This window comes from Stegastes partitus, unplaced genomic scaffold (genome assembly GCF_000690725.1).
Source record: "Stegastes partitus isolate 25-593 unplaced genomic scaffold, Stegastes_partitus-1.0.2 Scaffold585, whole genome shotgun sequence".
NCBI lineage: Eukaryota > Metazoa > Chordata > Actinopteri > Pomacentridae > Stegastes > Stegastes partitus.
In genome coordinates this window covers 387,198-400,289 of record NW_007578316.1, presented here as the reverse complement: position 1 = coordinate 400,289, position 13,092 = coordinate 387,198, and the positions used below count along the sequence as shown (strand labels likewise).

General features: G+C 46.5%; 1 protein-coding gene across 1 annotated transcript; it reads right to left on the bottom strand.

Annotated features, from left to right (window-relative positions):
* Positions 1 to 1,151: 1,151 nt before the first annotated feature.
* Positions 1,152 to 12,772, bottom strand: prdm1a (PR domain containing 1a, with ZNF domain). The gene is made up of 6 exons (XM_008288965.1): positions 12,395 to 12,772; positions 10,271 to 10,390; positions 8,813 to 9,065; positions 4,033 to 5,126; positions 3,685 to 3,813; positions 1,152 to 3,566 (listed from the first exon to the last, which is right to left on the bottom strand). Exons 1-6 carry the CDS (start codon positions 12,722 to 12,724, stop codon positions 2,961 to 2,963), a joined length of 2,532 nt encoding a protein of 843 aa, XP_008287187.1. The 5' UTR covers positions 12,725 to 12,772; the 3' UTR covers positions 1,152 to 2,960.
* Between the last annotated feature and the right edge of the window lie 320 nt (positions 12,773 to 13,092).

Sequence of the window (13,092 nt, the reverse complement as noted above, 5' to 3'; positions counted from 1 at the left end):
TTGTTCAAAACATTTTTTTTTTTATTGAAACACTGAGCTTGAGATGATTTGTCAGCTGTTTGTATCGTTTCTCTCTTTCTTTTTAGTTTGTGGTGCAGTTGCATTTAATCATTTGTGGCTCTTATTAGATGAGTTTCATCTCCTGAAGTATGACTGTGATGGAAGTAAAACTAACACACACACACACAGGTGTTCCCACTCAATCTAGATGGTTAAACCTCGTCTCAGGTTGAAGGTGGGCGGAGTCATGGTGGGAAATTTATCATGTGCCACCATCCTGAACATACAAATGAGAGTGATGAAGGTGTAAATTGGCCTTCAGCTTCACAGGTGCAGCAGAAACTGAAGGGAGATGCCCGTTTCTCACAGCCTGCACACCAACGAGCCTCGTCAGGCAAATTAAGTCGAAACTTGCCTTCGTAAAGGGCCGTTATTGAAAATCCTAAATCCGTTTTTACAGTTTTGCACGACAATCAAAGTCTCAGAAACTTAGCAATGAATTGAATTTCAAACTGAGCCTTCATTCGTCCCACCTGTGCTTCCTCTGCTGTTAAAAAGCTCTGCTTCAGTTCACATCTGCACTTTGCAAGACATCCCCAAGTTTAATTAAATTCCACTTCAGTTTTATTTATATTGTGCCAGTTCACAACACACAGAGCACTTCACACAGTAAAACCATGAACTTAAAATGTTATATTAGATTATATAATATTATTCCATTATATAAATATATATATTACCATAATTATATGATGTCATATTATATTAGAGAAACCCAACAAATCCAATGATTCCCTTTGAGCAAGTGCTTTGGTGATAATGTGATCCAAAACTTTTGACCAAGTCTTCTAAAAGATCTCATGTAAGTCGGACTTCATGTATTTATTGCTGATTTATTGTTTATTGTGCTTGGAGGTTATATACTTGACCAATAAAGGCAACGTTATCTGGAAGTATTCGTTAATTAGGCTTGTGCTTGATGTCGTGAGATCCTGTGTTAAAGGAGCAATTCTAGTAAATGTTTAGAGAGTTGAGAATAAATTATTGATGGTTAAATGTGAAATGTAAAAACCTGGTGCGAGAGGTTTCATTTTCATTTACCTAAAACGACTATTAAACCAAAATGAAGAACAACACAGAGAGCCACAGGGTTTAGATTAGAGCAGTGAACATTTATATCATAATTTACACTTTTTTGACATTTTTGCACATAAATAACTATGTAAACCAGAATGTAAACAGAGACAGTTCATTAGGGGATTCTCCTCTGGAGTTAAAGCTCTGAACAGGTAAAGAGACGCTTTGGTCGAACATTAGTTAGAAGAGAAAGGTGATGAAACAGAGGAGAGAGAGCGACAGCTACGGAGTTCAGGTTGTTGACGTGCAACTGCTACAGAAAATCACAGTTGCTGTAGTAACATTAAGTTGGATCTTAATGCTGTTATGACCAGTTTCAGAGATATTGTACACAGTGTAAATAGTACAAGCATCGGCGCTGAAGGTATAAAGTAGGAGGAGGAGGAGGAGGAGGAGGAGGGAGGGGGCCAGTGCATAAAAGAAGGCCGAGGTGCTTTGGTGTATGCCAGTTCATTGACAAGATGGCGGACGGGTGGGCTTGAAAAAGGGGGGGCCATTGTTTCTCAACCAAAATATTAACAAATAACAATAATAACAACAAAACAAAACAAAAAAAACATATACAAAACGAGAGACCACTGCTAAAGAGCGAACACTTCATCGTATACACAAAGTACATCTTCCCTTCTTCAGCATTTTGATTCCTCAAGTCCTTCTTCCCTTGTTTTGATTTTTCTTTTTCATGTTTTTTCTTTTTGGTGTGCATTTAAAATTAAAGCCACATGAACTTTGGTTTCTAGCGTCAAGTGTGAATCCCTAAATCCGGGGATGTTCACATCCCTGCTGACAGTATTGTAAAAAAATAAAACAAGAGGAGGGATGAGGGAGGGAGGCGGCTTACCGGCCTCCCCGAGTCCATTATGTGCTACATGTAGAGCGGGCTGCGCCGCTCTTTTTGGACCACATGAAGAGCTGCACTCCAGTTCAGTTTGGTTTCTTCTTCTTCAAGTAGCAAAATAAAAGCAAATAAATAGAAAACTCCCACCTTCAGCTGTCCCTTTAAACGCACACACACAGACACACACACACTCGTTTTATAACATCCACACTGAGGTAACCGTTGTGAAAAATATACAAAAAAAATGCCCTTTTTTCATTTCATTTAAATTAAGTAGGCATCAGAAAAGGACACAGACATGCTTTAGGGAAGCTATCGAGCAAGGTTGCGATAAAGCTCTTTCTTTCTAAATCAACAAATTTATGTGCCGTACTTTGGCAAGTTTCTCAACCCTTTCAACCTGCTATAACGGTTTCTAAAATTTAAATAGGTAAAACCCTGAAAAGTAGACACCCCTGGTTCTATAAATCAGAGGTCACAGGACAGATATAGGCATAGAGAGAGTGACTATCTACAGAGAAATGGCCACAGAGAGAGAGACAAAATAACATCGACAGAAAAATAGACTTACATTGATTTCACCCCATCAGTGTAACCATCCCTTCCACTTATTGCTTTTGAAGACGACAAATAAAAAGTATAATAAATTAGGTTATACAACAACTAATTGATCCAAAAAAAAAAACAAAGACATTTGAAAGCAAAGACAAAATAATACAACAACAATAATGATAATAGCATTATATTAATTACATTAAAGGTAAATCCTGGGTAGATGATTGTCTCTAAGTATAATAAACCACTAAGTAGTCATGGGACAGTGTCTCTTGTAGCCCTGAGTACGTGAGTCCCTGATAGGTTCAAACCTGGCGTGGTCATGATGTCACTCCTGATAACAACCAAGTACATATTTACATCTGTTGCTCCGGGCAACCCAGTCCGCCGTGCAGTCCTGACCCACTGTCTTTTGGGTGTAAACGGTCATTTAAGCGTGATCCTCGGACTCCTGCTTAACGGTAATGTTGGCAGGAAGCGGTGGGATGGGGCTGCTGTGCCGCATCTTGATAACCGACGTCTCGTTCGGGGACTCGTAAGCGCCGTAACCTGCAGACAGGAGCTCGGTGGCGCTGCCCTTGTGGTGGGAATGGAAGTGAGAGGACTTGAGGTCAGTCTCCCTCCACAGCATCCCCAACACCTGCTTCTCCAACATGGCCTCCATCTCCACTCCTCCCTGCAGCTGCTCCAGCCGCTCTGCATGCTCGCTGACGTCGAAGCGCTCGATCTCCTCGTTGGCGCGGTGCACCTCCTCCATGGCAGCCTGGCTGGACACGGCGGGGCTGCCAGCGCCGGGGCTCGCTGCCAGGCAGTAACCCTTCAGGTGGAGCCGCAGGCTGCACAGGTGGATGTAGTGGCGATGGCAGTGGGGGCATTTGTGTGGACGCTCACGGGAGTGCAGGCGCTTGTGCAGCTTGAGGTGGACAAACTGGGTGAACTTTGCTGGACAGAGTTTGCAGTGGTAGGGCTTCTCCCCTGAGTGGAGGCGCAGGTGAGTTTTCAGGTTGCTGGTGCTGCTGAAGCGCTTGTGACAAACCTGGAAGAGGATAAAAGAAATGAGGTCAGCAGCCTGTAGCGACCCATCCTCACATTTGGTTAATATGTCGAGAGAATCATCACAATGAAAGCGCATCATCTTTGACATTGGTTCTCACCTGACACTCATGTGGCTTCTCTCCTGTGTGAACCAGGTAGTGTTTCTGCAGGTGAGCCAGTTGGGTAAAGCCTTTGTTACAGGTTTGACATTTAAAGGGTCTCTCTCCACTGTGGACACGAAGATGAACCTGCATGATCAGAAGAGAAAAGAAAATATCTGCTTAGCATATTCAGATATTGAACTTGTTTATCTTGATATCAGAACATCTGGTGACACTACTTGCTGCTGTAAATCTACAGTGCAGTTCTCAAAGTCCACAGGAATGACAATAAGGCAGTAAATCAGACAAGTAAACACGATAATCAAAGTCATACAGGAAACAACCTGGCAGCGTCTCAAGCCTCACCTTCAGGTTCGACAGCTGTCCGAAGGTCTTGCTGCACACATTACACTCGTATTTGATTTTGCCGTTCTGCTTCTTCAGAGGGTACGGCAGCGCCTTGTAGCCTGCTGAGCCTGCACCACGCTTCACCTTGGTCAGGTTGATTGCCTCTTCATCAGGATGATGTTCGCTGGTGTTGCCCAGCAGGGCTGAGGTAGGCTTCGTGGGCACCTGCTCGCTGGGGGGTGCTGTGCCTGCAGTTGGGGAGCCGCTGGAGGGGGCGTGGGCTGGTCCATGTGGGTGAGGATGCCCGTGATAAGGGTTGTGAGGCCCTGCTTTGTCTCTCAGAGAAGTAGCGGCTGAGAAGGCACTGGTGGGCCCGGGAAGGAGGAAGTCTCTGTGGGTCGAGATGGAGGAGGGGTGCACAGGGTCAGGCATCAAGAAGCGCCTCCCTGCTGTGTCGGAGGGCAGGAGGGGCACATGAGGGGGCAGAAGGCTTCTGTAGAGCGGGTACATGCTGGGAAAAATCCCTCCTACAGTGGGGACGCCACCACCAGGCAGAGGATAGTGATGGGGAAGGAGGTAACGTGAGTAGGGGGCCCCGGGAGGGTAGAAGGGTGAAGAGAGGGGGGCGGATGGTGGAGAGTAACCAGGGTAGGAACCCAGTCCGGTGGAGTAGAAAGAAGCAGGGGACGGCGCCGGCCCAGAGGGGCTTCCCTGAGGGCTGCAGTCTGGGCTGCTCCTTGCAGACGGGCTAGGAGTGGCTGAAGACTGGTTGCCAGGGGAACGAGTGGAGGGGTAACCAAGCTGGCTGGGTTTGTGGCTCAGGAAGTCTTCAGAGATGTGGTGGTGAGGCCTCAGAGCTGGGTAGAGGGCACGGGGGTACAGGGGACGCTCGGGGCTGTCGGCACAGCGCGGGCGGGTGGGAAGCGGCCGGCTGGGCTCCCTCTTGGTGGACGAGGAGGACGAGGTGCTGTTGGTGCCCTGCAGAATGGAAAGGACGCTGTGTTCCCTCTTGGGCTGGGTGGGAGTCACCGCGACGGGGGACGGGCTGGATGCTTCGACCGAGCGCTCCTCGCTGCTCACCTGCTGCTGCTTCACCTCCAAAAGTGACTGCTCTGAAGAGACACAGACAAAGAAGAGAGGTTAGGGGGTTTGTCAAATCAAAAGGTGCCTCTTGGTTCCATTAAAGGACCTTTACTGAGTACACTTAAGATAGCCATCACATTTTCTGTTTAACAGCATTAAAGCTAAACCAAGCGTTACTGTAAACCTCTGTTCTTTTTAGCGGGGATTTGTGTGCGTTTGTGTGTCACAGGGTTAAGGAACACCATAAGTAACTCAGTGGACCAATTAGGGTGACAGATTTGACGAACGAGCGAGAGGGGCGAGGGTGGGGGCGAAAGACAGGAAGTGAGGCGTGACAGCTGCCTTCGGGCATTGTGTGTATGTGTGTGGTGTGTGTGCAGTGTGTGTATAAAATCAAGATAAAAATCAAAATGGTGGCAGGCAGACAGACAGGGCTGATGGAAGGTTTCCTGCTAAAGATATCCTCAGAATAAGCTTGGCCTTCACCTGCCCTCCACCAACGCACACAAACACGCCCACAGCACGTGACAAGGTACACACTCAGAGGCGCCTGCAGACAAAGGCCTCTGTCTGATTTGTTGACTCTTCCACTTTTGGACAACACACACACTCCCGATCAAGCTCCTACTCTGCCGATCTGCCCGGCCATTTGCTATTGTTTCCGGGTCGAAGGTTAAATTAGAGAGCTTCCTCCTCAGTCACTCACACCTACTGTCTTCTCTGCATGATGAAAGGGCGGATTAGGTGGAGAGCTCACTCACACACACTCTAAAAGCCCCGGGATGTCAGTTAGCAGCACATCTCGGCTGTTAAATGGCCACAGACGGGCCCTTAAAACGCTGCCGTCTATTATCCATAAGCTCATTTACTGCCCAGTCAACTTTTTTTACCATGAGGTCGCCCAGAGGGGAGTGTGTGTGTGTGTGTGTGTGTGAGAGAGAGATGGCGGTTGTCAAAGTTAATCCTGAGCGCCAGCACTGGTGAAATTTGCAGGAATCCCCCTCTGATTCACCCCCTCACTCACACACACACACACACTCAGTGACCCTGCCATCAGTAGTATAGTGGCAGTGTGTAAACACTGAGGTTATCAGCTAGCCTTCCTCCTCCTCCTCTTCTTCCTCCTCCCTCCATCCCTCTTCCAGAAAACAAACAGGGCGGCCATCTTGGAGATATCAATCTGTCAACACGGCCCTTCTGCCAGGAAGTTCAAGTAGTCAACAGAGGGGGTAGGAGGTGCAACTCTGCCTCCCCCACTGCCTCCTTCCACCTTCTGGTCTTTTCAAGTGGCAAATATATCAGGGTGATTGGCCGACACACACACACACACACACACACACACACACACAGGCGCACACACACATGACTACTTTGTGTGAGCTCGCATGTGTTTGAGATGAAAAGGGGGGGTGTAAATGTGTTGGCATGTCACGCTTATGAGTGTGTGTGTGTGCATGTGTGTGGGAAGAGAGAGTGTTTTTGTCGGCAGGAGTGTCTTTGAACGCAACACACACACACACACACATGGATGACAGGTGTTCTCGAGCGCTAACGCTTGAAGAATGCTAAATGACGGTGACAAAAAAAGAGTGCGAGAAGAAGGAGAGGAGAAAGTGAGGGAGTGAGGCGGCGGTGCGCGCTCAGTCATTTTGCTCGCACACACACACACCTATACACACACACACACACACACATAGAGACACACTTGTCTGCTTTTGCTATGACTGTGCTGGAAAGAGCTAAAAAACCAGAGAGAAAAACACGATACAGGCAAGAGTTGTTGACGCGCTCCTCAGGAATAAAACGGACTACGGGATGTCACCTGGTGTGTGGACCAGTATCTCTGGCACCCCCTTTAGGACTCCAGCGTCATTTTACACACACAATAGTACGAGGCATGAGGTTTTATCAGAATCTAATGAGCGATATCTGAGATTTTGACTGAATAAAGAACAAGAAACAAACTGTATTTTCTCTGAAAGTGAAGCAGTTTTGAGACCAAAATAAAATTCTGAGTAGGTCCACAAGTTATTGATAATTGTGTTGCAAAGAGAGCCTCGTTGTCGAGCTAAAAAAAAGAGAAAAAAACTTCTTGAGACATTTACAGTACAGCTAACTGGCTAATCTACTTGGACATGGAGCAGTTTCACACCTTTTATATTGTATTAATAAGCTTTGTGTGAATGTTGTTGCTACTTGTAGGAATAATGACCTAAATGTGTCCATCCTTACTTTAAAAAAAAAAAAGCTTAAATCAGCATTTATTCATATGAACACGAGACATCACCAAGCAAACTTAAATTTCACCCAGTCACTCATATTCATCACATCCTCTCCAGCTACCCTTTGCCCTTTTAACTGAGTTTTGGTTGAACGTTACTTAGAAGCATCGTGGTTTTCTTGCTTTTACTCAGCCGATGACATTATTTCTGACTTGGTCCTAAACTCCGCACCAACAGTCAGAGCTTGTACTCATTTTAGGAAACTCACCAGACCGAGAGAAAAAAAAAAATATCGTCTAGAATATCGAAGCTCAAAGACAAGGATTTCTGCTGCAAAAAGAAATCAAGTCACAGGCAGGTCAAGAGAAGCCTGTGGGGCTTAAATGACAGAGGAAGCTAATTAAAGACAACACATATAGCCCAGTATATAGACAGTGTGTTGAGCTGGGGAAGGAGGAGGGGGGAGGAGGCAGGAGAAGGTGATCGGGGGGTACCTCCTGCCTCTATCACCCCGGGTCATGCGCATTTTTCCCTGGGCAGTGGAGTCACTCTGGCTGGGTGTGTTGGTTCCTCTGCCACCTTAACACTGCTATTAGCCTGCAGTCACACCTGGAAACCCCTCAGCTCCCACTCTCTCTCTTTGTTTTCCTCTTAGCCCGCTCTCTCTTTGATCAGCTCAGCTAAAGTGGATAAGTGCAGTTAGTCTGGTGTGTCATGAATGTGTATGCCGGGGGAATTTTTGTGTGTCGTGCTTGAGATTTGGGCAGAAGGGGGACCAATACAGGTCGGTATAAATCCTTGTCAGAGTACAGAGAGATGTTGTTTCTGTCATAAATAAAAAAAAAACTGAAGACACGCAGTCAAGCAAACACACACACTGTCTCCGCTCCTTTTATTGAGGTCGAGCCAGCTTGTGTGTGTGTGTGTGTGTGTGTGTGAGCTTTTATGTTAAAAGCGGGTCTTTAAGTGTGTAAGACTGTGGCATTAGGGGCCATATCCCCCCTGTCTGTGTAATTACACTGTCACTGGAGCGCACACACACACAAAAATACAACGATGGCACTGACAGAGATGAAAGGTTCTCCGTCTTGTACTCTTGTACGTGAGTGTGTGTGTGTGTGTGTGTGTGTGTGAGATAATGACAGGCTAACGTTCAGAGAGGAAGGAGACACGGCTACACTCAAAAACACTGTTAGGCTTTAGGAGCGGCGACAGGACACGCTCAAGACACACACACACCTACACCACCTATTGATTTCATGTTTTTTTTTTCCTGTAACCTGATCAATGCATCGGGTATTTATTTTAAAAAACCCACATCTCTCACCTGAAATGTCTCCTGCAGTAAGTGTTGATAGTCAAGAATGCCACTCCTGATAAATAGATGTTTTTCTAACTACTTTATGTACAGAAAAAGAAGATTTTTATCTCCTTTTTGCTCCCCGTCAGCCTTATTTCTCACTGATAGACGGAAGAAAACTACATGAACTTACTGAGTTTCTGCATCATCAGCTCTCCAGACGGCGGGTAGTGCAGGCGTCGGGCGAAGTCGTGGCAGTACCACACGAGCAGCTCAGCGCCAGCCGGGACGGGTTTCACCGTGTAGAAATAAATCTCCATGCCGTTCTGACACGCCGCCAGGTTCTGCTCCGCCGCCGAGTGGGCCGGGTTCACGTACCGCATCCAGTTAGAGCGAGTCTCATCCAGGCCGTCGACAAAGTGGTGAAACTCCCCGTCCACGTAGATCTGGAACAAGAGAAGATGATTTTAGTCAAATAATCATGTGCTTTGCCTAAATGTAAAATTTTAAACAAAAAGCAAAAACCAGACAGATTTAGAAACAAAGCATCAAGCGAGACACTCCCTCTGCATGTAAATCCATTCATTTAGTGGCTCGTCCTGTGGAGCATTACTGAATTAATGAGTCAGTACATTTTAGGAAACCGACTCAGTGATTACATCAGTGGCTGAACCAGCAAGTAACTGACAACGTAAATGTCTGAAGGAGTCAGAAATCTTGTGCAAATCAGTAAAACTAAAGAATTAAGATGCAAAGCAAATAAAGAACTCACCCATTAAAAGTACACCATACACTAATTAACTAAATAGCTAACTTATCAAATAAAAGCAATTAAATTAACTCGCAGCTGGCAGTGAATGTATCCAGCCTGGTGTATTATATATATATATATATGCAGATAGTTCTCTCCATCCCTTACCACGTCCCTCTTTTCACCTTCATGTCCTTCAGCCGAGCAAGCAGACGGAGAAAGAGTGTCGACGCAGAGGAGATCCTCTTTTATATTGAAAAGGGAAAGGAACTACCAGCTAATTCTCTACCTCAACTCCCCCTCTCTCTTTCTCTTTCACTCTTTATCTTGATCGCTGTCTTTTTTTTTTCTTTCTTGGCTCATATATGCGTGTGTGTGTGTGTGTGTGTGAGAAAGTGAGATATGAGCATGAATGGAACGCCTTTCTGATTTAGTGTCTGCTTGTGGTTAGCTGCATCGTGAGTCTCTTCTTTTCATGCAAGTCTAACACACACACACACACACACTCACACACACGCACACACACACGTGTGCAGTGTGTAGGCGGTGGTCAGGTAGGTGGTTTGTGAGTGGTGTGTCGTCTCACTTGTCAGTTACTGGTAGTGATGGAGTGTGTTCTGTCAAAAGCAGCGTGTGTGTGTGAGTGTGTGTGTGTGTGTGTGCGAGACTGTGTGGACTTACAGGAACCACAGTGTGACATGTTATTTGTGTGAAGGTGACATCACATCCCCATCTCTGTTTCTTGTACACACACTCTCAGAAAAAACAGCAAGCCCAATTTCCTGTTCCACTGACTGACTTTAGACGGGCGTGACGTCAGAGGAAGGGGTCCCTCCGGCTTCTGAGGAAGTGTGTGTGTTTTGTCGTGCATGTGTGCGTGTTTTGAATGTGTGTACTCACCCTCCAGAAGTACTTCCGGTTAGCGTCTTTGGGGACGCTGTCTGCCGTGTAGATCTCGCCCACCAGGGGACCGAAGCGGGTTCCTTTGGGGATGTACTCCCTGCTGCACACGCCGACCACCTGCACGAACACACACACGCGGCTTTGAAATAAAACGACAAAGCAGATTGACAACAATGAAGCCTCACGCGCTACACTTTAGCATCCTGAACGGGGTAACGCTGCACATCCTCGGGGCCGCGTACGTGTTTTCGTGCACATCCGTCAGCGATATGTATCATTAAGACTCATTAAGTCTTTTTTCAAAGACTCACAGACACACAGCATCAACCAGCTGTCAGCAGCGAGGATGATTAATGAACCACCTCCACACATCACTTCATTTGAGTGTGTGTGTGTGTCCTTGTGTGCGGAAAAACTCTCCTCTGAAAATCTCTCGTCACACCTCCACCCGTCGCCACATCAAACCCAAAACGGCTGCCACCTCAGACTCTTCAGAGGGAGACATCCACATGCTCAAAAAAAAAAACATCTTTTGTATTCTTCTTGAGAAGACGAGGAAGAGGAAGAGGAAGAGGAGAAAAGCGAGGGGGATTATGTGGTGACTAGACGTCAGGCTCCAGCCACGGATGGTAAGAGAAACACACTCGCATTTTTCTTCATGCTGAACCCACGCAAACACCAGTCTTTCCCAAACCCCTCTGTTCCCTGGTGACGTTGGAAATCCCCCTTTCCCCCCGTTTTTTTCTTTTTTTTTTCCTCCTTGGGACCAGACATGAGGGTGTGTAAGTGTGTACGCGAGTAATCAGAGTTTTTACAATCCCTAAACGAAGCCGTCTTTGATCACGACAAACTGCGATCCTCAGCCTTTCCCTTCTTCCTCTCTCGGCCTCAAATATTATCTGATAGCGTATCAGCTTGTAAACAAAACGCACTCCTCTCTTTCTCTCTTTCTCGCTCTCTGTGGGTCTTTCCTTAGTTTCCCGTTGATAAACCCCTGATGAGAAAATCTATGTAATCAAGCCATTTAACTGAGAAACTCTCAAAGTGTCAAAGTTGACAAAGTCGCAGCCTTTTGACCTGCAGTCATGCACTTTTTTTTTCTGGTCCGAAATTCCTTAAAAATCACAGCATTGATGCGAGACTTCACGTACGTGACCCTGCATGAAACGTAACCCAGATAGAGGTTTTTATCGTGGTTTCAGCCGCGTATCTGACTTGTGTTTGGATCATTCTTCAACACTAATCAGCCTCGAGGTGTTCCGACTTAAACGCAAACACCAAATGAAACTTATCTCCAAATGCAAATTAGTGACTAACTTGTCAACCACTCAGAAGCGAAGCGCTCACTGTTTTTCACTTCATCACATTCCCAGAGTGTCATTTCGATTCTCTGCGTTATCTCCTTGTTATACAACCTCAACCTTTGACTGGTTGATATTTTGACTTTTTCATCTCCACTTTGATCAATGGCAGAAACGTTATCCTTCCAGGTTTTGTCAAAGGGTCAAACAGAGGGTGATTGGTGAGCTGAGGATGATTTACAGAGGGAGCGTGTCCCTGTCTAGTAAAAATGACCAAAATCTACGGCTCCGGGGGGTTGACCCTCATGAAGAAGTCAAAGCTGAGCCTATGAGTGGCCAAAATTCACATCAAACCTCTTTAATTTTGCCATTTAGGAGCTTAAAAATAATCACACAATTTGATGTGCTTGTTGAGACGCCGCACTGCGCCCCCTGCCTGCCGGGACGGGCACTTCAGGCGGTTAAACGAGGACTTGAATGGAATATGACACACAGCGCTTGGGATCGAGCCATCGCCGTTTCCCCTCAGAAGATAAATGGGTTTTCATGGATGGATAGAAGTTAGTTAAACTGCACCGTGCATGTGTTTAAATTCTGCTTCTGGCGTTTCCCACACCCACACGGATTCCTCCATATGTGTGTGTGAAGTTTTACAACGAGACATGAGCCCCTCTTCATTACATGACCCACCTCTGACTCACGTTTGTGTGCACTTACAGATGGCTTTCTCCGGCTGAGTGTGTATGAAAAATTGAGGAGAAAGTTAGTCTGTCTGCCAAGTGTGTGTGTGTGTGTGTGTGTGTGTAGATGTGAGTCTGACCTCCTTGCTGCCAGCCAGGTGTTTGAAGGCCAGGTTTCGCGGCAGAGACGCCTCGGCTCTGGTCGTCGTCGTCGTCGTCGTCATCGCGGCGTCACCGTCTGGTCCCGCCTCCCACGCCGTGTCTTTCACGATGTACGTACACTTCTCCTCGAACTCCGTCTCCGTCCATTGCGTCATGTCTGCCTCCTCCATATCCATCTCCATGTCCACGTCGGTGTCTGTCATCGTCTCGGCTCCGTCCGAGCCCGTGCTGGTGGCGGTGGAGGCCATCTTGGCTCCGTGGTGCGTGTCGTCCTGCTCCATGGTGTGCGCCCCCTCACTGGTCAACATGGCCGAGCTATGAGAGGTCGCCTGGTCGGGGACGGGGGTAAAAGAGAGAGGAAGAGGGAGAAACATGAGTTGTTTTATCTCTAAATCTTTCAGAAAGTGCAGCGATGTCGCTGCTGAAATTCAGAAGAAAGGATTTAATGAAAAGAAGGTAACTTTAAAAGAAAAAGGAAGTGAAGGAAAGAGGTGGGAAACAGGAGGGAGGAATAGAAAAAGAGAAAAGAAGTAAGAATGAAAGAACGCAAGAAAGAAGAAGTCAAATGAAGACAAATAAGATGATAAGATGTGGGGGGGAGGGAAGGAAAAAAAATCACAGATAGAGAAGTGGAAAGAGGGAGGAGTAAGATAGGAAAGAAAAGAGGAAAGACATA